This window comes from Pseudophryne corroboree, chromosome 7 (assembly GCF_028390025.1).
Source record: "Pseudophryne corroboree isolate aPseCor3 chromosome 7, aPseCor3.hap2, whole genome shotgun sequence".
NCBI classification, from domain to species: Eukaryota; Metazoa; Chordata; class Amphibia; order Anura; family Myobatrachidae; genus Pseudophryne; species Pseudophryne corroboree.
Genome location: NC_086450.1, coordinates 414,793,971 through 414,818,040, shown reverse-complemented (window position 1 = coordinate 414,818,040; position 24,070 = coordinate 414,793,971). Strand labels below are relative to the sequence as shown.

Below are 24,070 nucleotides of genomic sequence, written 5' to 3'. Positions count from 1 at the left end.
AGACTGCCTTCTCATGAACATTGATTTAACCCATAATATAAATAACCTCCCCTATAGACGGTGGGTACAAACTTCTTCTGTAGTGGGAACCTTTTAGTCTATGGACAGCTCAGGCTCTGGGATCAGAAGTTTTTGTTTGATTTCCTATTCATGTGTAAGTCTTGTGAAGAAAAAAAAAAAAGTCTTTATTGTGTTTACTGGGTGCGTAGTCTGGCAGAAAAATATTTAGGTAGAAATCATTGTAAAAAAATGTAAAAGTCTATGTAATCTGTGAAGATCTCCTGGCCAGTAAGAAGCCTTCCATCGGTCCTTAATGCACAATGTATACGTACTGTGCACAAACATACAGAAAACTGATCACCGACACACAAAGCAAACAAGTGAAGGACACACACACAAATGCAGAAGTCACAAACACACACACACACACACACACACACGTTCACAAGTGTACACAAAGGCACAGACACACACAGACGATCAGCATTACAGGCAGCAAATGGTCGGATAACGTGGACTCGCACGGCTGTGCCCGACTCACCGCCTTAGGCTTATATGGAGGTTGCACTTCTTTCCTCTCCAGCTTTTCCCAGTCTATGTATCGGAAGAAGGCATGGTCCTTAATGTCTCGCTCCCCCTCTGGTCCGCAGCCCAGCCGCTTTCCTGGGTGTTTTGTCATCAGCTGCCAAAAGAAAAGAAAGAAAGAAGAGAGCTCCTCTATATCAATCTTCAATGTTAATGCTAAGTTTACACAATGAACGTGTGTACCATCTTCATGCATAGCATTTATTCCAGCGCCAAAGACCACCATTTCCAGGGTCATGATATCGTGTGTGCGGACTGGCCATACGCCTGCTTTATGGAACATATCTGCGCCCCCCAACATAGCATCCATTGTGGAATGGACAAATCTTATACATGACAGAACTCGGGTCTTTGCTGATGGCGGAGTCTTTCATCACAGTTGCGGGATAAGAGCAATGATATTCCATACTGTGACCCAATCCACAAAAGCGAGATGTTATTCCCAAAGGGCAGCATATGTAATGGATCGGGAAAGCAGAGGGAATGAGGCACACTGGAAGGGTTTTCACATTTTGGGAGGTACTGGAAGACTATCACTCCTGCGAGTGTACCTGAAACCGCTGCCCCCATAGAAGTGGTGAACATTAATACTATCCATACAAAAGTCACAAGTGGGAAAGCAGTACGCCTACGTGACAAGCTCTTTAGATCGGCTGGTCTCTTGTAAAACAGACTTCATCAACCTGTGGCCTTCTGCGTGTCGTGGAACCACAAGTTCCATAACTGCTGGAGAACCGCAGGTAGCCGGACTCTGCTTTCCGAGTGTTTCGCTGAAGACCCGCTGGAAACAGCAATATGAAGTGTCCCCCAGGATTACAGGTACATCTATACGGAATCATAATGCATTTTTTATGCTCTGAAATGTGTATGGAAAATATTTACTGTACAAATAAATAGAGGCATCTACGCTGAACGTTTTTGCTTAGCAACCAATACCATTGCTAGTGACACGGAAACACGAGCCTGGGATATGAGAAGCACCGGAGAGCAGCAGATGTGCAGGAGGAACAGCAGACGCTGCTATATAGACCACTGCAGTGAAGGGAGGTAGCACAGCTGTGGCTTCTCGACGCTCAGTAGCAATGCTGCGGAATGATCAGGTATGGAGGGATAATAGGGATTTACATCATAAATGTCAAAGTAATCGGAAATGACATAACTGGAGTAATGACCTAATTGTATGATCTTACGAGGGAACGCCAACAACAAAACTGCCATGTTTAAACTGCTTAAATGCAACCTGTGATTTACAGCGGTACAAGACGTGTTTGTGGCTGATCTGTGACCTGACCGCATCAGACAGCCAGACGCATACATGGGAACACATGATGCTTGGCAGCGAGGGTATGACTCAGTGCCTTATAGCGCAATGCTGGGCAGACAATGCCACTCACCAGCACTACCCCAGCCATTTCCTATTAAATCTGTTTGAGCGGCGGAGGAGCAGATCGATTGTAATCAGCCTCCGCCAGCCCTTGTGCTTGGAGCCCTTTTCTGTGCACTGATCCATGGATTGTAATCAGCCAGCATGTGCCAGGTCGTGTGCGCACAACATGTGTGCTTTTTCCACGCCCCTTGCACGCAAGAGGTGTGAAGCCTGAGGGTGCAGTTTTTGCTGGAATAGATTAATATTAACACAGCAAGATTCACACCCAAGTGGCACAATGCTAATTTCTAACACTAGGCTCTCGAGAACGCAGACAAGGCTCGGAGCCGAGCATTTTTTTTTACCTTTAAGGAACATGACCCAAGAGAAAGGCAGCAACGGCGGAAGATTAAGATATTAAGATACAAAGCTGATCCTTAGAAATGAAGCAAAATAAAAACAGCAATAAAAAAAAAAAAAAAGTAAAATAAAATGAAATGGATAAATGGTACAAACAGAAAGAAAAGAAAATGGTACAAACAGAAAGCAAATAAAGAAAACATAACAGAGATAATGGATGGACAAACAATGACAAAGAATATGAATTGCGTGAATAATGAAATCTGTACATTTATGGGGCGAGCAGGTTTTCCTTCCCGGGTAATCCGCATTGTATTAACGCGAGATGTTCCAACGGCACCTCCTAGCTAATTAAAGTCCTCACACTGGCGTTTAATGCAGGAATTAGGGGGACATGTACTAAGCAGTGATAAAAGTGGAGAAGTGAGCCAGTGGAGAAGTTGCCCATGTCAACCAATCAGCTGCTCTGCATACTGTTATAGTATGCAAATTATAAATGTTACGTCAATGATTGCTTGCCATGGGCAACTTCTCCAGTGGCTCACTTCTCCACTTTTATCACTGCTTAGTAAATGTCCTCCTTTGTTTTGTGCACCTATTTCACAATTACAGCACATTATACAGCTGCATACTAATTAGAGAATGCAGATGGTACAGTAGTAGAATGTGTTGTGCAGAAGTTCTGAAAGGAGTTCTAGATCATTTGTGTACAGTTCTGGAATGGAATTCAACACCCACATACTTTTACAATAAGTTCTAGGCTTAATTAGTACTAGAGGCTCCTGAGCGGTTCTGGAACCAGTTTATGGGTTGTTGTTTTTTTAGAATCCAGCAGGATGTTGCTGGATTATGTTTTAGGATGTACCCACGTGATTCTGCAGTAAGTTTCAGGGGCAGTATAAATTATTAAGTGCTAATATATGCTAGTGCCAGATGACCTGCTTTCAGTACCCAGGACAGGCATATTAATAATGCTGCGAAATAGGAGCTGACAATCTGACAGATACTTACTCCTTTGCATATAGCTACTGCTTCCTTGGACATAGACTTGGGATAAGCTACATTGTGCTCCATAATGGACTGGAATAGTTCATCCTCATCCTCACCTTCAAATGGAGCCTGTACAGGAGATAAGAAAGTGGGGGGGTGCTGTAGGCATCAGCAGATCTGGCATCTCCTTAAAGGCACATAATTAAAAAAAAAACTTACAGAAAGTACGAAACTTAAGCCATGAAGAAAAAGGGGTAACAAAGAAAGAAGGTTAGTGGGTTTAATGTGACCAGAGACAAGTTAAAGCAATGAAAAATGTCATTTAAATCAAGGTAATGACCTGCCCAGCTAACATCTCGTAAAGCAGGATGCCGAAGGCCCACCAATCCACAGACTTGCCGTATGGCTGGTAAGCAATGATCTGAAATACAGAAATACACTATTACCCACAGACATATGCCAGCTCCTGAAACATACTGCAGGGCGTGGCCCTACCAACAAGAAGAACCCTTTTCTGGTTCAATAGTAGCGGTTGATGCTCCCATATCGGAAATGCTTGGGACCAGAAAAAGTTTGGATACTGGATTTTTCTGAATATTTATAGTAAGAAATTGGTACGAGTGGTGTGTGTGGCAGGGATGTGGGGGGTCCTGGTGGTGTGTGTGTGGCAGGCAGGTATGTGTGTGTGTGCGGGGCGGTGGTGTGTGTGCGTGGCAGGCAGGGATGTGTGGGGGCCCAGTGGTGTGTGTGGCAGGCAGGGATGTCGGGGAGGGGGGGGGGGGGGGGGTGGCGTGCGTGTGTGGCAGGCAGGGATGTGTGGGGGCCCAGTGGTGTGTGTGGCAGGCAGGGATGTGGGGGGGGGGGGGGGGTGGCGGGCAGGGATGGGTGGTGTGTGTGGTAGTCAGGGATGTGGGGTGCTGGTAGCGTGTGTGGCAGGCAGGGATGTGGGGGTGCCCAGTAGAGTGTGTGTGTATGTGGCAGGCAGGGGTGGGGGGGTGCCCAGTGGTGTGTGTGGCAGCCAGGGGTGTGGGGGTGCCCAGGGGTGTGTGTGTGGGAGGCAGGGACGTGGGGGTGCCCAGGGGTGTGTGCGTGTGGCAGACAGGGATGTGGGGGTGCTGGTGGTGTGTGTGGCAGGCAGGGATGTGGGGGTGCCCGGTGGTGTGTGTGTGGCAGGCAGGGATGTGGGGGTGCCCGGTGGTGTGTGTGTGTGGCAGGCAGGGATGTGTGCGTGGCAGGCGGGCATTTGGGGGTGCTGGTGGTGTGTGTGTGGCAGGAATGTGGGGGTGCCTGGTGGTGTGTGTGGCAGGCAGGGTTGTGTGTGTTTGTGTGTGGGGGGGGGGGGGGGGCGGTGGTGTGTGTGGCAGGCAGGGATGTGGGGGTGCCCGGTGGTGTGTGTGTGGCAGGCAGGGATGTGGGGGTGCCCAGTGGTGTGTGGCAGGCAGGGATGTGGGTGTGCCCGGTGGTGTGTGTGTGGCAGGCAGGGATGTGGGGGGGCCCGGTGGTGTGTGTGTGGCAGGCAGGGATGTGGGGGGGCCCGGTGGTGTGTGTGTGGGGCAGGCAGGGATGTGGGGGGGGCCCGGTGGTGTGTGTGTGGGGCAGGCAGGGATGTGGGGGGGCCCGGTGGTGTGTGTGTGGGGCAGGCAGGGATGTGGGGGTGCCTGGTGGTGTGTGTGTGGGGCAGGCAGGGATGTGGGGGTGCCTGGTGGTGTGTGTGTGGCAGGCAGGGATGTAGGGGATGCCCCATGGGGCATGTGGGAGGCAGGGATGTGGGGGTGCCTGGTGGTGTGTGTGGCAGGCAGGAATGTGGGGGGTGCCTGGTGGTGTGTGTGGCAGGCAGGGATGTGGGGGTGCCTGGTGGTGTGTGTGGCAGGCAGGGATGTGGGGGTGCCTGGTGGTGTGTGTGGCAGGCAGGGATGTGGGGGTGCCCAGTGGTGTGTGTGTGGCAGGCATGTGGGGGTGCCCGGTGGTGTGTGTGTGGCAGGCAGGCATGTGGGGGTGCCCGGTGGTGTGTGTGTGGCAGGCAGGCATGTGGGGGTGCCCGGTGGTGTGTGTGTGGCAGGCAGGGATGTGGGGGTGCCCGGTGGTGTGTGTGTGGCAGGCAGGGATGTGGGAGTGCCCGGTGGTGTGTGTGTGGCAGGCAGGGATGTAGGGGATGCCCCATGGTGTGTGTGGAAAGCAGGGATGTGGGGGTGCTGGTGGTGTGTGTGGCAGGCCGGAATGTGGGGGTGCCTGGTGGTGTGTGTGGCAGGCAGGTATGTGAGGAAGCTGTGCAGGGAAGAGTTAGGATGCCATACTACTGTATATGTGGTTCTTGCTCACCCTGGGTGTACTAGGTGCTGTCACTCTCCCAGCCGAGACACACACACATCCCCAGAACACTGCGTGGCCCAGACCCTGACCTTCCCTTAAGGGGGGTACACACGGAGAGATCTGTGCTTACATTCTAAGCAATCTGACTAGATTGCTTAGAAATTAAGCACGGATCTCTCCGTGTGTATGCCCATAGCGATAGTGATGTGCGGCCCCGCGCGTCTCTATCGCTGACTCTAGATTTGGCCTGTGTGCGACTGCCGGAGAGGTCACGGCTGGTAGCATCTCCTCTGCGCACACTATAGAGACAGCAACAGTTCTGATCAACAGCAGCTCCCCATCAATCACAAGGAAGGATGTGCGCTTTAGCCAATCACGTCGCAAGGTGAGCAAGACTGTGTTGCTCGGGTTGTGGGTATCACCCAATGGAAGGGATGCTGACGGCCAACCATGTACAAGGGCAGGACCAGCACTAAGGGCCTGACTCTGCATTAGTAGAAAATGCAAATAATTGCGCAAAGAGCTCAGCAATACACGACCAAAAGGAAGACAGTGCGCACGCGCCAAACCTGTTTTTCGTGATTGTACCTAGGTATCTGCAAACACAGTAGTGATCACAATTAGCAATCATATGTATGTTGTCATGTGTATGCTCATTCTACCAGTGTGGTTATTACTATTGTAAGCAGCACAAACATTTCACATGCGTGTATTGTGCTTACACCATGACCGTTAATGCCTGCCTAACATTATTCTGAAGGAATAGAATAACAAACCACCCCAGTCCCACCTCCCAGTCACATGCTGGAGAAAAAAAAAGCAAAATATTCAGCAATATGTCTTACACAGCACCGAGCTTCCTGACAATGTAAATGAATAGAAAAGATTGGCTCAGTAAGCAGAGCAGTGGCCGCAGAGTACAGACCACTGTTGCAATGTATCAGAATGGAACGATCAGAAAACAGCAGAGAACCCCAAGAGCTCATTCGTTACAGTGCGGCTGACACCTATACCAGGGCACCTCCCTAGGTAAAAGGCACTGTATTATGGTAAAAAAGATGGTACAAAAAAAAAAGAATGTGATGCTGTACATTATTATGTCACATACAGCCGTCTCATCCAAAACATGCCATGTGAGATCATGTGCGACAATCGTGTCAGCGAGGTCGGCCCCAGGGGACAGCAGCCTGGAACAGAGATCTTAAAGCCACAGAGTGCACTGCAAGCACCACAACATAAATAGTCACACAATCTGTAAAATGTACAAGAAAGAGTATGTATATGTATGTATATATACACACACACACACACACACACACACACACACACACACACACACACACACACACACTAAATATGCAGATATAACAGAATCCTGCCTTTCTCACACAGACCAGTTTGATCCTCGGCGGCATTTTGGGTCCATTTACCTCTGGAGCGATGTAGTCCGGAGTGCCACAAAACGTTTTTGTTGTTACTCCATCCCAAATATTTTCTTTACACATTCCAAAGTCTGCAATCTTGATGTGGCCTTCTGAGTCCAGCATGACATTGTCCAGCTTCAGGTCCCTGAGAGGAAAGGGCATTACAGAATGGCACAGATAAGTGTAACAGTGTGGTGCATGGAGCTACAGAGAATTATAGTGCGGCACTAGTAGGAGAGCTGATAGGACTGCATTAATGCATTACCGCAGGTGCCACACAGACAGCAGCAAGCTTGCATTATGGAGAGCACCACTATATTACCACAGGTGCCACAAAGGAGGGGGAAGCCCTTCAATACCATAGGTGCCAGATAGATAAGGGAAGCCCTGTGATACCATAGGTGCCACATAGATGAGGGAAGCCCTTCAATACCATAGGTGCCACACAGATCAGGGCAGCCCTGCGTTACCATAGGTGCCCCACAGATGGGGGAAGCCCTGCGACACCATAGGTGCCACATATTTGGGGGCAGCCCTGCAATAACAGAGGTGCCACATAGATGAGGGAAGCCCTGCGATACCATAGGTGCCCCACAGATGGGGGCAGCCCTGCATTATCACAGGCACCACACACATCGGATGTAATCCTGCACTGTAGACATGTTCCATTATGTTAAAAGTGAAAACAAATGCTATAAAAACACTGCATCTGCGCAGTCAAAACAACAACAAAAAACACCCCAATCTTCATTTTCTTTGTTTTTTTTACAGGTTTAAGGGTTGATTCTGTAACTGTAATTAAACTTTAAAATGCTTCAATATGATACTCCATAAATGGTTAATGATCAATTCTGGCAACTAAATCTTACTGATCAATATGCCATAAAAAAAAATAATGTATTTTTTTTAAAGTGCTAAAACGTTCAATTATTCATAGTTTAACTCACACATGACAAAAAAATGTATTAATCAGATACATATGAAATTAACAGAATCAGCAGGTATATATATATATCTACACACACTCAAACAAGCATCTATGTTTGTTTGTATATATGTATGTATATATGTATGTATATATGTGTAATGTATGTACAGTGCACCCGGAAAGTATTCACAGCGCTTCATTTTTTCCATTTTGTTATGTTATATGTCAAAATGGAATAAATTAATTTTTTCCCCTGAAAATTCTACACACCCCATAATGACAATGTGAAAAAAGTTTTTTTTTAGATTTTTGCTAATTTATTAAAAATAAAAATCTAAGAAATCACATGTACATAAGTATTCACAGCTTTGCTCAATACTTTGTTGACGCACCTTTGTCAGCAATTACAGCCTCAAGTCTTTTTTAATATGATACCACAAGCTTGGCACACCTATCTTTGAGCAGTTTCGCCCATTCCTCTTTGCAGCACCTATCAAGCTCCATCAGGTTGGATGGGAAGCGTCGGTGCACAGCCATTTTCAGATCTCTCCAGAGATGTTCAATCGGATTGAAGTCTGGGCTCTGGCTGGGCCACTCAAGGACATTCACAGAGTTGTCCTGAAGCCTTCTTGGCTGTGTGCTTAGGGTCGTTATCCTGCTGAAAAGATGAACCGTTACACCAGTCTGAGGTCAAGAGTGTTCTGGAGCAGGTTTTCATCCAGGATGTCTCTGTACATTGCTGCATTTATCTTTATCTCTATCCTGAGTAGTCTCCCAGTTTCTGCCCCTGAAAAACATCCCCACAGCATGATGCTGCCACCATCATGCGTCACTGGTTTCCTCCAAACATGACACCTGGCATTCATGCCAAAGAGTTCAATCTTTGTCTCATTAGACCAGATAATTTTGTTTCTCATGGTCTGAGAGTCCTTCAGGTGCAAACTCCAGATGGGCTGCCATGTGCTTTTTACAAAGGAGTGGCTTCCGTCTGGCCACTCTACCATACAGGCCTGATTGGTGGATTGCTGCAGAAATGGTTGTCCTTCTGGAAGGTTCTCCTCTCTCCTCAGAGGAATGCTGTAGCTCTGAGAGTGACCATTGGGTTCTTGGTCACCTCCCTGACTAGGGCCCTTCTCCCCCGATCGCTCAGTTTAGATGGCCGGCCAGCTCTAGGAAGAGTCCTGGTGGTTCCGAACTTCTTCCATTTATGGATGATGGAGGCCACTGTGCTCATTGGGACCTTCAAAGCAGCAGATTTTTTTTGTACCCTTCCCCAGATTTGTGCCTCGAGACAATCCTGTCTCGGAGGTTTACAGACAGTTCCTGTGACTTCATGCTTGGTTTGTGCTCAGATATGCACTGTCAAGTGTGGGACCTTATATAGACAGGGGTGTGCCTTTCCAAATCATGTCCAATCAACTGAATTTACCACAGGTGGACTCCAATTAAGCTGTTGGAACATCTCAAGGATGATCAGTGGAAACAAGATGCCCCTGAGCTCAATGTCGAGCTTCATGGCAAAGGCTGTGAATACTTATGTACATGTGATTTCTTTGTTTGTTATTTTTTAATAAATTCAAATTTTTTCACATCGTCATTGCAGTGTGTAGAATTTTGAGAGAAAAAATTAATTTATTTCATTTTGGAATAAGGCTGTAACATAACAAAATGTGGAAAAAGTGAAGTGCTGTGAATACTTTTCGAATGCACTGTATGTACAGTATGTATATAATATGTGGAAATGTACGTATGTATGTATGTATGTATAGATGTATGCATATCATATCTTCCAAATATTTAACATAAAAAACGGTACAAATTAGGAAAGGGTACTTTCAATGGAAATTTGGAGAGTCAAAAATCGGTACAAAGTCCTTTTTGGCAGGTACAGACAATTAAAAATGGTACAGTTGGAGGGTATGTGTATCTATATATATATGTATGTGTACTCAGGACTACTACATTATAGTGCAGCAGCTTCAGGAGAGACGCTGCATTACAGGAGGCACTGACAGGTGTAAGGCACGCTACACTGTGCCTCTGCCAGAAGCCGTGCTGTACTTTAGCGCACACAGATTTATGGGACAGGCAGTGATTCCAGTTTGCTCTCACTTAGTAAGACTGCTTCCTCATATATAGATTATAGAAGAACAAAGCTCTGTTACTTATTCTCTCTCACACACACACACACACACACACTGTATTTATTACCAGAACACTACAGTATACTGATACTATTAGTAACATCGGATACAATTATAACTATGACCCAGGTGTACTTTTGCCCACATATAAAAGGAAGATTTCCCCCAGAGATGAACACAATCTTTATCGAATAGACAACTTACATCTAAAGAGCACACTCCATTAGTGAATTATGAAGCTGCATTATTTGTGTGGGTGTGAGTGGGTCTGGATCCTGCGAGTCTTTTCATACTGCAACCCCCCCACGTTTGCTGCATTCCTTCCAGCCTTGAAGTGCCGGATTGTACGTGTGAGTGATACAGACTCATCTGTTCATCTACCTTTATTTATAACATTAGGAAGCAATACGGTTACTTGTTAAAGATGCAGGTGCCAACTGGTTCTGCTCCCATGTCATTTCCGTTCTCATCAACTTCCTTCACCTCTGGTGCTAGCCCTCTCTGCAGAGCTGCTGATCCCGCAGACACAGAGGTTCAACGTGCTCTCTGGGAGAGGGACTAAGCGTTTACACTGACAAAAAGTTGCGCTTTCACATGCAGAAACCCAGGATTTTGAAGTGGAAAAGGACAATAAGTTTCTCTTTTTTGCGTTACACCCATCTCAATATCAGGACCTCTATGTGTCTCTAAAAGGTGTGATAATAATCATCCTAACCGGTGCCGACTGAGTCAACAGAGACAAATTTGAGCAGAAATGTTGGTCTATATAATTTACAAATATTACAATTCTTCTAATGTACAGTGTGCTTCCATACAGTGATCTGACTCACCATTCATAAGCCTAACAGAAACATACATACACGATGAAGCACGGACAAGCACACATACTGTATATATGGGCACAATGGCAATTATAAGATACTTTCCTCTAAAAACTATAAACTCTAGGTGCACAAGTTGCTTTTTACCTACCGGTAGACAATGCCCTTAGTGTGCAGGAACAGCAGCCCGATCGCTATCTCTGCTGCATAGAATCTAGGAGGAAAGACACGAGGCGCGTATTGTAAGGTGAATGGAGGGACTAAGGGGGAGATGTACTAAGCAGTGATAAAAGTGGAGAAGTGAGCCAGTGGAGAAGTTGCCCAAGGAAACCAATCAGCATTGATGTAACATTTATAATTTGCATACTATAAAAGTTTACAGAGCAGCTGATTGGTTGCCATGGGCAACTTCTCCACTTTTATCACTGCTGAGTACATCTCCCCCTCATACACAAAACGAGGAAGATGCCACCGATGAGGGTGGATCATTAGATCGACACTAAAAAGGTCTACAGTCAACAGGTCGACCACTAATGGTCGACATGCATTAGGTCGACAGGGTCAAAAGGTCGACATGGAATAGTTAAACAGTAGGGTAAAAAATGGTTGACATTTTTTTTGTGTGTGGTTTTTTTGTCACTTTTCAGCCACAAAAAAAAAGCCCCATTAGTGTACCGCTTCCCCTTGCATGGTTCGGGCTAGGTTACTATTCTCAATCGTAGCCCACGTGGATGGTAAAGCATAAAAAAAGTTGAAACCACCCCCAAAAACTTGTGGCGACTCTGCGTGTGTCGACAATTGACATGTCAACCTTTTGAACCATCTGTCTACCCTTTACATGTCGACCTTTAGTAGTCAAACTATAGACCGAATTCCGCCACTGATGTATTATGTACTATAGCTGCCATTAATATGAATCGGAACGAATGCAGGGTCTCCAGCACTCCATACAAGAAGCCCTGCTATAGTATTAATGAAGAACAGGTATTGGAAGATGCAATGCTGGTCACAATGTTGCCAGACCATGCTGGAAAAGAGATGATTGCTTTCTTAAATCTCTGCAACATGAAGCCACTCCGACAAATATATAAAAGTCAGCAAAAAATATTCGTAACTTAAAGAAAGCAAATATCCAGTAGGTTTCTGAAGCTGAGGAATCTGTTTCCTATTCTCAATTCCCAGTCGTCGTTACCCCCTATTCCGTGACTACTCTGTGGTTGTGCGCTCTCTCTTCTCTAGAAGCAAGAACTGTAGATGATTTCCCTCGTGGGATTTTCAGTCTTCCGTTTCAGCAACAGAATTCACTATTTTGCAAAAACCGTTCTTTTCATAAATAAAGTCACAAACCTAAATTAATGGCCAGCTCATCCTTTTGGATGGATTCTTGTTACCTAAAATAAACTTCAAACGTTCTACTTGGCATCGGTCTGCATAATCTGGCATTTTGGCAGGTCTCAAGGGAAATGTACAGCCTGGACAGAGAGATGCCTTCTCTTGTCTGGGCAGACCTTGTCCCCCATGGAGTTCCCATTCACCAGAAAGAAAAGTCTATAGGGGAGGTGCTCTGACAACCTCAAACAAGACTTACTCAGCAGAAAGACCATCTGCTTGGTCCACCATGACTGTTGGTAAAGAAAATGATTATTTGTGGCTGCATAATTTCATCAAACATACAAATTTTAATCTTGGGTGGATTTAGCCTATAAAACGAACCTATATTTTTCCAAAACTGGCCTTGATAAAGCAGTGGCATATTCCAGCTTTAGCGCTCGCTTGTACTTACACTGCGTGAGGTTCCTTAAATCTACCAACTTGCTGAATTTGGTACATAAGGTCCCCTCCGTTTACATACTCCATCACAAAGTAGAGACGGTCCTGCAAAAAACACGTAGAAGAAACGATTAAGGTGTTCCAGCGCGTTTTGCAGACGGCGGAGGCAATGTCGCAGGAGCACAACACGCAGTCTGCCAACACGTTCACGAGCAAATGATCAACAATTTTGCTAAATATTTTATATAGTCTGCAAGAATCAGTTTCCACTGATGCTTATGTATAGAGCTAACTGCTGCCCAATATCTTCCCCTATCTTACAGCTAAATGAACATATCAAGAACAAAACAAATATATTCAAAATGGTGCTTTATTCTCTAAATTAATGGTTCTACAGAAAATACGTTCTCACTCCTTTTTATTCCCTTTCATGGGGAGACGGACAGTAGGATCCCGGCACATCCCGAGAAGTATGTATGTTCTACCTACCCATAACTTACCCTCCTAACCTCCACACACACATACCATCCCCACCGCAGCCTAACCCTAACACCAACCCTTGTACTTACTTCCGGGATGTGTCAGGATTCAGGACGTTGGGATCCCGCTGTCAAGTCTTCTGGTTATTACGCAACATAGAAACATAGAATGTGACAGCAGATAAGAACCACTCGGCCCATCTAGTCTGCCCCTTTTTTTACCCATATTTTTATCTCAAAACTTATTTGATCCTTATTTCTTTGTAAGGATATCCTTATGTCTATCCCATGCATGTTTAAATTGCTCTACTGTCTTAGCCTCTACCACCTCTGATGGGAGGCTATTCCACTTGTCCACTACCCTTTCTGTGAAGTAATTTTTCCTCAAATTTCCCCTGAACTTCCCCCCCCCTCCAGTCTCAGTGCATGTCCTCGTGTTATACTTCTCTTCATTTGGAGAATGTTTCCCTCCTGGACTTTGTTAAAACCCTTGATATATTTGAAAGTTTCTATCATGTCCCCCCTTTCCCTTCTCTGCTCCAAACTATACATATTGAGATTTTTTTAGTCTTCCATGTAGCTGTAGAACAGCTACATGAAAACAAGGGTCTGCAGATCAGTCATAATTTCCATTAGGCTGGAGCAGAGAGAGCAGAGTGGTAGCCAAGTGTCTGCACACAGCACAATCATCACATATATAACCAGCTGGGTAAGGAGAAATGAAGAAGTAAATAAATAATAACCACTGGGTCGTAAATGGATTGGGTGGATATTACTTTGGCTGCAGGGTTCCATACCGTCGAATTACACTTGCATTACTTGTAACATGTTTAAAGGGACTGCAGCAGAAATATAAATTTCTCCAAGTGTACGTACTGCCCTACAGCACAGTGAAGCAAGCCATTATGGGACTAATTCAAGGTTGATCGCAAAAGCAAAATCTTCCTCTAATGTGCAAAACCATGTGCAGTGCAGGTGGGGCAGATGTAACATGTGCAGAGAGAGTTAGATTTGGGTGGAGTGCGTTCAAACTGAAATCTAAATTGCAGTGTAAAATTGAAGCAGACAGTATTTACCCTGCACAGAAACAAAATAACCCACCCAAATCTAACTCTCTCTGCACATGTTATATCTGTCCCCCTGTAGTGCACATGGTTTTGCCCATTAGAGTAAGATTTTGCTTTTGCGATCTACCTTGAATTAGGCCCTATGTGTACTGAAACAATATACCAGTGGCGATCAGAGCACCAGTAATAACCTTAAATAATAAGTGAACTTTGCGCCGCAGTGAGATCACTAGTTCCTAGCGATTTGGTGTTCTTGTGACAATCAGATCAGCCTAGACAACAGAGGTTGGTATGTGATAGGTAGCACAGTGGTGAGCTGTGATCTAACTTATGGCTGAAGTGTGCACAGCAAAATTGCTAGCATTATTATAGAGCACTTTGCAATTCATAATTCGCAGCCTCTCGCTGTTGCATCCACAAATTGATTCGGGGGGGGGGGGGGGGGGGGGGGGGGATTTGGGGCAGGCACTCCCCATGCTTCTCTTACCATGGTCTGGAAGCAGGAGTGTAGCTGCGTGAGGAAGGGTGGTTTCCCAGCCAGTGCCAGCACCCTCTTCTCAACCATTGTGCATTCTACATCGTCATCCTGAATAACGACATCCTTCTTTAGGATTTTTATTGCATACAGCTCATCCGCTGCACCCTTTCTTTCTGCAAGGATCACCTGTAATTAGAGGACGGGGAAGGAAATATTAGCCTGTCAGAGCACAACGTTTTTGTTTCCAGACTTCATGTGCAAGATTACAGACATGTTTTGTAACGGACAGAAGAATTGGTAGCGTGGTTTAATGTATTGGGCCTTTAAAACGCCACTAAACCAGAAAATTACAATTTTCAAACAACAACGCTAAAGGTTAAATACATTATTTCAGTGTTAACCTTCCACTGCAGCTCTGTAAAAAATTTAGAAGAGTGACTCCCTGCTCCATTGTAGACAGCTGCAACCCCCCTGCTACCAACCCCCCCCCATCTTTAGGACTAGGTTTTAATGGGATCTGAAACAAGTCAGGAAGGGTGACTGCAGCGATTTGAGCTGCTGTGACATCACTGGCCAAAGTGAATTCACCAATCCAGACACTGCATTTCATCAGAACAAGTCCGCAAGATTGTGGACATACAGTATATAGCGAGGGATTATAGGCAAAGGGTAGATACACAATAGAGATTCAGTAAGAATTGGGTCATCAGTGCAAAGGAACATCTAGAAAAGCGAGGCGGGGGGGGGGGGGGGGTAATGAAAAGTCATATTGGATGGAAGTTTATTTTTATTATGGAGTAAATAATAACGTAAATAAAGTTGATTAGCACATCATTTTTCTGCGTTATCGGCAGTGGCACTCAAAAACCTTAATCGGCCCTGGATACAGTGTTTTTAATCTCATCAAATTGATTGGCCTTAACCGAACCATATGTGTGGCCAAGCTGTACCCAGGTCCATGTAGCCAGCAATCCGGGCCAATCATGGAGCCTATATGGGCAGCTTTACCTAAATGACTTCATACGGTAGAAGCTCTGGGATGGAACCTCCAGGTGATGGCAAATCTCAAGATCTCAGCGGTGAACCTAGAACGTTATGCACAATCAAAGGACGGGTTGATTTATTCAGTATTTAGGAAGTGAAAGGAAATTTGAAAAGGCAGAAAAAAATAGAACGTCATGAAAGCCTGCAACGAAAAATCTTAGAGGCGAAATTAATTTTAAAAATGACATGTTTACCATCAAATCTCTGCTGCAAACCTAAAATGAGATCTGATTTGGATATTCCATGCCAGGTTAAAATAAGCCGGGCTGTCTCGGTGAGCAGGCAGGGTTATCTGGTTGTAGCAGAAGAATAATAATAACAGGGAAATGATATAACAGCTGCCGGCTACCTGCTATCTTTCCTACACAAGACAATAAGCCCATTGCGTGCAGGTGAGGTGCGCCATCTAATCACAGCTCGCAGCCCGCATCTGTAGAGGGCTAATTAGCATATTTATAATGTTCTGTCACACACTCTTCTCACATCAGACGTGCCTTTTAATAAGGTTTTCCTTTATGTTTGCTCAATTAAAGAAGAGAATCTGGAAAAACGCTGCCTTTCTTCCCCCAGCTGCCGCACGCCTCTCTCTGGCTGGCAGATTAGGTGTTTGCCGACTCCAATGACAGGACAAGTTCTGCTGATGAATGCATTGCGATGCTTTGTTTTCCACATTAAAGTGCTTCAATTCTAGCACCAGACTGGAAAACCTCTCCTACCTGTTCTTGATGTCGACAAAATGCAACTTGCGAGGCTACTTAACTCTTTCCAGCAGACGTCATGTGCCACCGAGGGTTTAATTTATGTATTTTTACTTTTCCAAGATCTCATTTCACTGCTTGAGTTTCACAGATACCTCATTCAGCACCTCCGATTTATGAAGTGGACAGGTACAGTTTCCGCAGAATTAACATATGGAAATGTAAACACTGCATTAGCGGAACTTTATTATAAAATAAAAAACGTGGTTACTGAGAAATAACATATTTTCCATGAGTAATAGTATCTGAAAAATAACTGCATTCCATGTTTTCCAGAAAGGTGAAATATATCATACAGGATGGACTACTGTTAAAAAACACTATTACATATTAGTACATTAGTCCGTCGTTAATAGTTTGGTGGACAAGCCTTGGCGGACTGTATACTTGCGCGGACTGAAATATTGGAAAGTCCTGAAATCCAATTTATTTTGTAGACATTGGCCTATAAAAAAATTAATCATCAAAACAATAGAATTGCAATGATTACCCTTCATAAGCATGGGGTTCTGGTTGAGTTTAAAAAAAAACTAAAAACAATCATTCATAACATGCAGGAGATCTATCATGGCGGTGGCAGCCCCAAACCTGTATGGCTTCCTGTCTCTTGGAAAATTGTTCCCTTTCAAAAAGTTTATCCCGGCATAAGTCAGTGCCTTTCACCTGGCTGTTAGAAATTCCTTATAATGCAGGATGTTCTGTTCCTAGCAGAACACTACCAATGCAGTTTAGAGCATAACATATATGAGAATTGGAGTAAAAATTCTGAAACGTTGACCACATATAGGGATCCTGTGTTTTCTTGAGAGTCGTATGAGTGCCGCCCCACGAATGCTGTATGTTTCTCGGTTACCACATGGGGACCGTTACACGGGAGGGCACCGACGCTATTAATTTACACAGACAAGGAGTGCCGGCATTTTGTACTTGATATTATATATATATATATATATATATATATATATATTTAATTTTAATTCCCCCACCACAGATTAGAGTGTACTATAGCAGGACATGGCAACTTGCCTGCTAAGAGCGACCCGTCTACATCAGTATGTTCACAACACATATACACATTCTCTGTTTCTTATGCGCCACTTTTGAGGTGACCGATGTTTTCTCAGAAATAGTATACGGAACATCACATACCCGAGTTACTTGCAGCCAGCTGAACACCACCATAAGTAACTCTCATAGATCTAATACTATAGTACCACCATCTACTGGAAGATCACCTATTCCCCTTGTTCCACTTACAGATAGCATCACTATCACTGGGCCTTATTTATGAAAACTACTGGCGAGATGCAGTCTATATTTACTTACTGATGTAATAATTACTGATAGCTCCCGAGGTTCCCATATACAGGGATAGCTCCCGAGGTTCCCATATACAGGGATAGCTCCCGAGGTTCCCATATACAGGGATAGCTCCCGAGGTTCCCATATACAGGGATAGCTCCCGAGGGTCCCAATACAGGGATAGCTCCCGAGGGTCCCAATACAGGGATTGCTCCCGAGGGTCCCAATACAGGGATTGCTCCCGAGGGTCCCAATACAGAGATAGCTCCCGAGGGTCCCAATACAGAGATAGCTCCCCTCCCGAGGGTCCCAATACAGGGATAGCTCCCGAGGGTCCCAATACGGGGATAGCTCCCGAGGGTCCCAATACGGGGATAGCTCCCGAGGGTCCCAATACGGGGATAGCTCCCGAGGGACCCAATACGGGGATAGCTCCCGAAGGTCCCAATACAGGGGTCCCAATACGGGGATAGCTCCCGAGGGTCCCAATACGGGGATAGCTCCCGAGGGACCCAATACGGGGATAGCTCCCGAAGGTCCCAATACAGGGGTCCCAATACGGGGATAGCTCCCGAGGGTCCCAATACGGGGATAGCTCCCGAGGGTCCCAATACGGGGATAGCTCCCGAGGGTCCCAATACGGGGATAGCTCCCGAGGGTCCCAATACGGGGATAGCTCCCGAGGGTCCCAATACGGGGATAGCTCCCGAGGGTCCCAATACGGGGATAGCTCCCGAGGGTCCCAATACAGGGATAGCTCCCGAGGGTCCCAATACAGGGATAGCTCCCGAGGGTCCCAATACAGGGATAGCTCCCGAGGGTCCCAATACAGGGATAGCTCCCGAGGGTCCCAATACAGGGATTGCTCCCGAGGGTCCCAATACAGGGATTGCTCCCGAGGGTCCCAATACAGGGATTGCTCCCGAGGGTCCCAATACAGGGATAGCTCCCGAGGGTCCCAATACAGGGATAGCTCCCGAGGGTCCCAATACAGGGATAGCTCCCGAGGGTCCCAATACAGGGGTCCCAATACAGGGATAGCTCCCGAGGGTCACAATACAGGGATAGCTCCCGAGGGTCCCAATACAGGGATAGCTCCCGAGGGGCTCCCGAGCGTCCCATTACAGGGATAGCTCCCGAGGGTCCCAATACAGGGATAGCTCCCAAGGGTCCCAATACAGGGATAGCTCCCGAGGGTCCCAATACAGGGATTGCTCCCGAGGGTCCTAATACAGAGATAGCTCCCGAGGGTCCCAATACAAAGATAGCTCCCCTCCCGAGGGTCCCAATACAGGGATAGCTCCCGAGGGTCCCAATACGGGGATAGCTCCCGAGGGTCCCAATACGGGGATAGCTCCCGAGGGTCCCAATACGGGGATAGCTCCCGAGGGTCCCAATACGGGGATAGCTCCCGAGGGTCCCAATACAGGGATAGCTCCCGAGGGTCCCAATACAGGGATAGCTCCCGAGGGTCCCAATACAGGGATAGCTCCCGAGGGTCCCAATACAGGGATAGCTCCCGAGGGTCCCAATACAGGGATAGCTCCCGAGGGTCCCAATACAGGGATTGCTCCCGAGGGTCCCAATACAGGGATTGCTCCCGAGGGTCCCAATACAGGGATAGCTCCCGAGGGTCCCAATACAGGGATATCTCCCGAGGGTCCCAATACAGGGATTGCTCCCGAGGGTCCCAATACAGGGATTGCTCCAGAGGGTCCTAATACAGAGATAGCTCCCGAGGGTCCCAATACAAAGATAGCTCCCCTCCCGAGGGTCCCAATACAGGGATAGCTCCCGAGGGTCCCAATACAGGGATAGCTCCCGAGGGTCCCAATACAGGGATAGCTCCCGAGGGTCCCAATACAGGGATAGCTCCCGAGGGTCCCAATACAGGGATTGCTCCCGAGGGTCCCAATACAGGGATTGCTCCAGAGGGTCCTAATACAGAGATAGCTCCCGAGGGTCCCAATACAAAGATAGCTCCCCTCCCGAGGGTCCCAATACAGGGATAGCTCCTGAGGGTCCCAATACAGGGATAGCTCCCGAGGGTCCCAATACAGGGATAGCTCCCGAGGGTCCCAATACAGGGATTGCTCCCGAGGGTCCCAATACAGGGATTGCTCCCGAGGGTCCCAATACAGGGATTGCTCCAGAGGGTCCTAATACAGAGATAGCTCCCGAGGGTCCCAATACAAAGATAGCTCCCCTCCCGAGGGTCCCAATACAGGGATAGCTCCCGAGGGTCCCAATACAGGGATAGCTCCCGAGGGTCCCAATACAGGGATAGCTCCCGAGGGTCCCAATACAGGGATAGCTCCCGAGGGTCCCAATACGGGGATAGCTCCCGAGGGTCCCAATACGGGGATAGCTCCCGAGGGTCCCAATACAGGGATGGCTCTCGAGGCTCCCAATACAACCATTTTTCTTACCCAAAATCTTTTGCTCACAATGCATCTTTACCCACCTGGTGATCCCCCAATAAACATGATTTAATGGGATTATGGGGATTTAACAGGATTAATGGGATTCCTATAGCCAGGTACACTGGTCATTTTTTTAAATTTGTTTACTTGCTTTCAAACATGGGAATGGAGCAGAGATGGGCGCTCCCATAGGGATTACTGATCCCCATGAAGTAAAGGACTGACTGAGCACTTAGGAAGATGACTAACAGAGCACTGACATGTTCTACTTTCCAGAGGTCCCTGCTCTGCCATTCCCATATGTACCCCTGTATACACACAGTCAGTCTGTTACTCAGGGCCTGATTCAGATTTGTAAGGTATAGCAAGTAGCAGTAGCTGTGTATTTGATCGGTGTCTATGGTACAGAGTGAGCGGGTTTCGCTATGTCTGCGATGCAAATTTAAAAAAAAAGTTGCGGCGCTATACCGTTCGGCACTGCTCTCTTGGTGTATTGGGACTAAGTGCATGAGGATACATCCATATATCAATTGACCGATCCTAAGCACCCGGCAGCACCGGACAGTCTGCACAAGTTGCATCCTGCAGATGATGACCGCGAGACAATGTACCATGGATGAGTGAAAGACCTCTATTTTTATTAACATTGGATTCCTCTACAGTTCTGCACCATTGAGCCATGTTGGAAAACAACTCCTTATGGAGCAATTCAATTAGCAGCAGCGATAACCGCAAAGTGCTGGAAAAACCGATGGAACACCGGCACCTTGTGGCCACCAACATCACATGTTCCCTGGCACTGGAGAAGGGTGCAGGAAAATGTGCGATGTAGGTGCACCGCAATTCTCCACAATGGGTGCAGCTGCACACGGCCGCTAATTGAATTGTCCGCTATGAGAAAGTCATTAGCGTTACACTATTTGACAAAATACAAGAGTAAAGAATGAAATAAAAAATATATAAATAACAGGCCGACAGCGGGGTTGAAGGACAAACCTTTACTTGTGTTTTTGGGGCAACAATACTTTGAAAACACAAAAGTGTTCTTTCAGCGGTTTGTTGGCTTACAAAGGATGCGAGTGCCAGGCTGGAAGCCGGCTAAATGCATCACCTCCGAGGATTTTTAAAGGATTGTGTTTGAAGTCCCTGTGGGTGTTCAGGGGTCAAGTGAACTCAACAATCCAAACGAGGTATTGATATTTATTTCCTAAGCTGCTCACCCTCTACTCCCCCTCTCTCAGGGCTGCCGCTGGGAGGAAGAACATCTTTGAAACAGAAACAAATGAAAGTTTCCTCACTGCAGCTGTCTGCAGACAAGGAAGAAGAAAGCTGCCGAGCGAACAAAGGGGAGAGGAGGCAGCAACTCCAGTATAAGGAGAGAGAGAGAGAAAGGGAGAGACAGGGATGGGCAATAGCTGCAGATACACCGATACCACACACTGACTGTGTGCATATAATGTGGCACTTCACCTATTTCCAACCTCCAGTGTTTTTTTCATGTTTTTGGACTTTTTCTCTCCTTGACTATCCATGTAGTGACCTTGCGGCGAGCAAAGCAAGACATGGTGCCCAAACCGTATCGAGCGAAGCGAGCTCGCAAGCGGATGTGTTTCTACAAATGGCGGTCCCAGAAGGGAACATTATCCACACTAACCCCAAAAGATGATTGGGGGTTGGGGGTTGGGGGGGGGAGTGCGTTGACCATTTTCATGTCGACATTTTCACCCTGCCGACCTTTCCTATGTCCACATAGTGTATGCCGACCATATGGGGTCAACCTAATGACTGTAGACCATACTATACCACACCCCCTCCAATGACCTGACTAGAAAGCAGGTAATGGTGGCTTTGCTGGGAAGTCTGTTATAACTGATGGGAGACATCTAGCACAGCAATGCTGAAAGCAAACAAGGAAATATGACTTCATGGTGACTGTCATTTATTAGCATACATGTCCCCTACGCCACCTATACATTTAGCATTCTTCTGTGACTTTTGAACAGCTCACTTTAAGAGCATACAGGGGTTGCCATACTCCAGAGCAATATAAGGGAGTCAGGGGAATGACCGTCTGACCTGATGCTATAAACACATGACTGAAAAGCAGATTCTTCTACAAAACCCAATGTGGCCATACCTTCAAAAGGAACTTTTGTCAGAAGCAGCTTTGGCCAACAGTACTATGATTGATGGATGGGTGAAAATGAAAAGGCCTGACTCATTTCAGCCATTATCGTGCCTGGCGCCTGCACTCTGTAATATTATATATTCACCGATATAGATATATATATATATATATACAATCCGTGTCAGCCTGGCACTCCCTTCAACAAGAAAAAATCACCTGCACCGGTGCCTTCATAGACGTGAAGATACAGACTTGGAGATGCGGCACTCTGGTTCACTTAAATAGCAATGACGGGTGTGGAGTCCCTTGTTCAGGTCCTGAACAAGGGACTCCACACCCGTCATTGCTATTTAAGTGAACCAGAGTGCCGCATCTCCAAGTCTGTATATATATATTTATATATATATATATATACACACACACATCTCTATCTATTTACCTCTAAATGAAATTCCATGCACATTATAATTTGCTCTACGTCCTGCTAGCAGATGACTGTGTGACACTAATATACCCTGTGATAACATAGGGCAATGTGCAATCAGATTCTTTCCTTTCATTTTTGCAGTAAAGGGTACGTAGTAGCTGATTGGTTATAGTAGGTTGGACTTTTGGCACACATAGTTCTCCAGCAGACACCTGGCTTGTGTAACGGAATTTTCTGCACTACATAAGAAACTGTTAATAAATAAAATAAGATTTTACTTACCGGTAAATCTATTTCTCGTAGTACGTAGTGGATGCTGGGGACTCCGTAAGGACCATGGGGAATAGACGGGCCCTGCAGGAGACATGGGCACTTTAAGAAAGAATTTAGATTCTGGTGTGCTCTGGCTCCTCCCTCTATGTCCCTCCTCCAGACCTCAGTTAGAGAAACTGTGCCCGGAAGAGCTGACAGTACAAGGAAAGGATTTTGGTAATCCAGGGCAAGATTCATACCAGCCACACCAATCACACCGTATAACTTGAGATAAACATATCCAGTCAACAGTATGAACAACAGAGCAACAGGTCAACCCTGATGCAACCATACCATAACCCTTATTTAAGCAATAACTATATACAAGCATTGCAGAAGAAGTCCGCACTTAGGACGGGCGCCCAGCATCCACTACGGACTACGAGAAATAGATTTACCGGTAAGTAAAATCTTATTTTCTCTAACGTCCTAGTGGATGCTGGGGACTCCGTAAGGACCATGGGGATTATACCAAAGCTCCCAAACGGGCGGGAGAGTGCGGATGACTCTGCAGCACCGATTGAGCAAACACAAGGTCCTCCTCGGCCAGGGCATCAAACTTGTAGAACTTTGCAAAAGTGTTTGAACCTGACCAAGTAGTCGCTCGGCAAAGTTGTAATGCCGAGACCCCTCGGGAAGCCGCCCAAGAAGAGCCCACCTTCATAGTGGAATGGGCCTTAACTGATTTTGGCAGCGGCAATCCAGCCGCCGAATGAGCCTGCTGAATCGTGTTACAGATCCAGCGAGCAATAGTCTGCTTTGAAGCAGGTGCACCAAGCTTGTTGGAAGCATACAGGATAAACAAAGACTCTGTTTTCCTGACCCTAGCCGTTCTGGCTACATAAACCTTTAAAGCCCTGACTACATCAAGCAACTCTGAATCCTCCAAGTCCGCAGTAGCCACAGGCACCACAATAAGTTGGTTTATATGAAAGGATGAAACCACTTTCGGCA

The 24,070-nt window shown here is 46.4% G+C and overlaps 1 protein-coding gene across 2 annotated transcripts in view; it reads right to left on the bottom strand.

Annotated features, from left to right (window-relative positions):
• PRKCB (protein kinase C beta) overlaps positions 1–24,070 on the bottom strand; it is a 472,648-nt gene that overhangs the window by 22,835 nt on the left and 425,743 nt on the right. For both annotated transcript variants that reach the window (XM_063934744.1, XM_063934743.1), the window contains exons 10-16: positions 14,732–14,908; positions 12,712–12,803; positions 11,080–11,142; positions 7,042–7,180; positions 3,642–3,722; positions 3,323–3,430; positions 542–682 (exon numbers count right to left, since the gene is read on the bottom strand). In XM_063934744.1, coding sequence (XP_063790814.1) covers positions 542–682; positions 3,323–3,430; positions 3,642–3,722; positions 7,042–7,180; positions 11,080–11,142; positions 12,712–12,803; positions 14,732–14,908 — 801 coding nt within the window. The remainder of the gene's footprint in view (positions 1–541; positions 683–3,322; positions 3,431–3,641; positions 3,723–7,041; positions 7,181–11,079; positions 11,143–12,711; positions 12,804–14,731; positions 14,909–24,070) is intronic.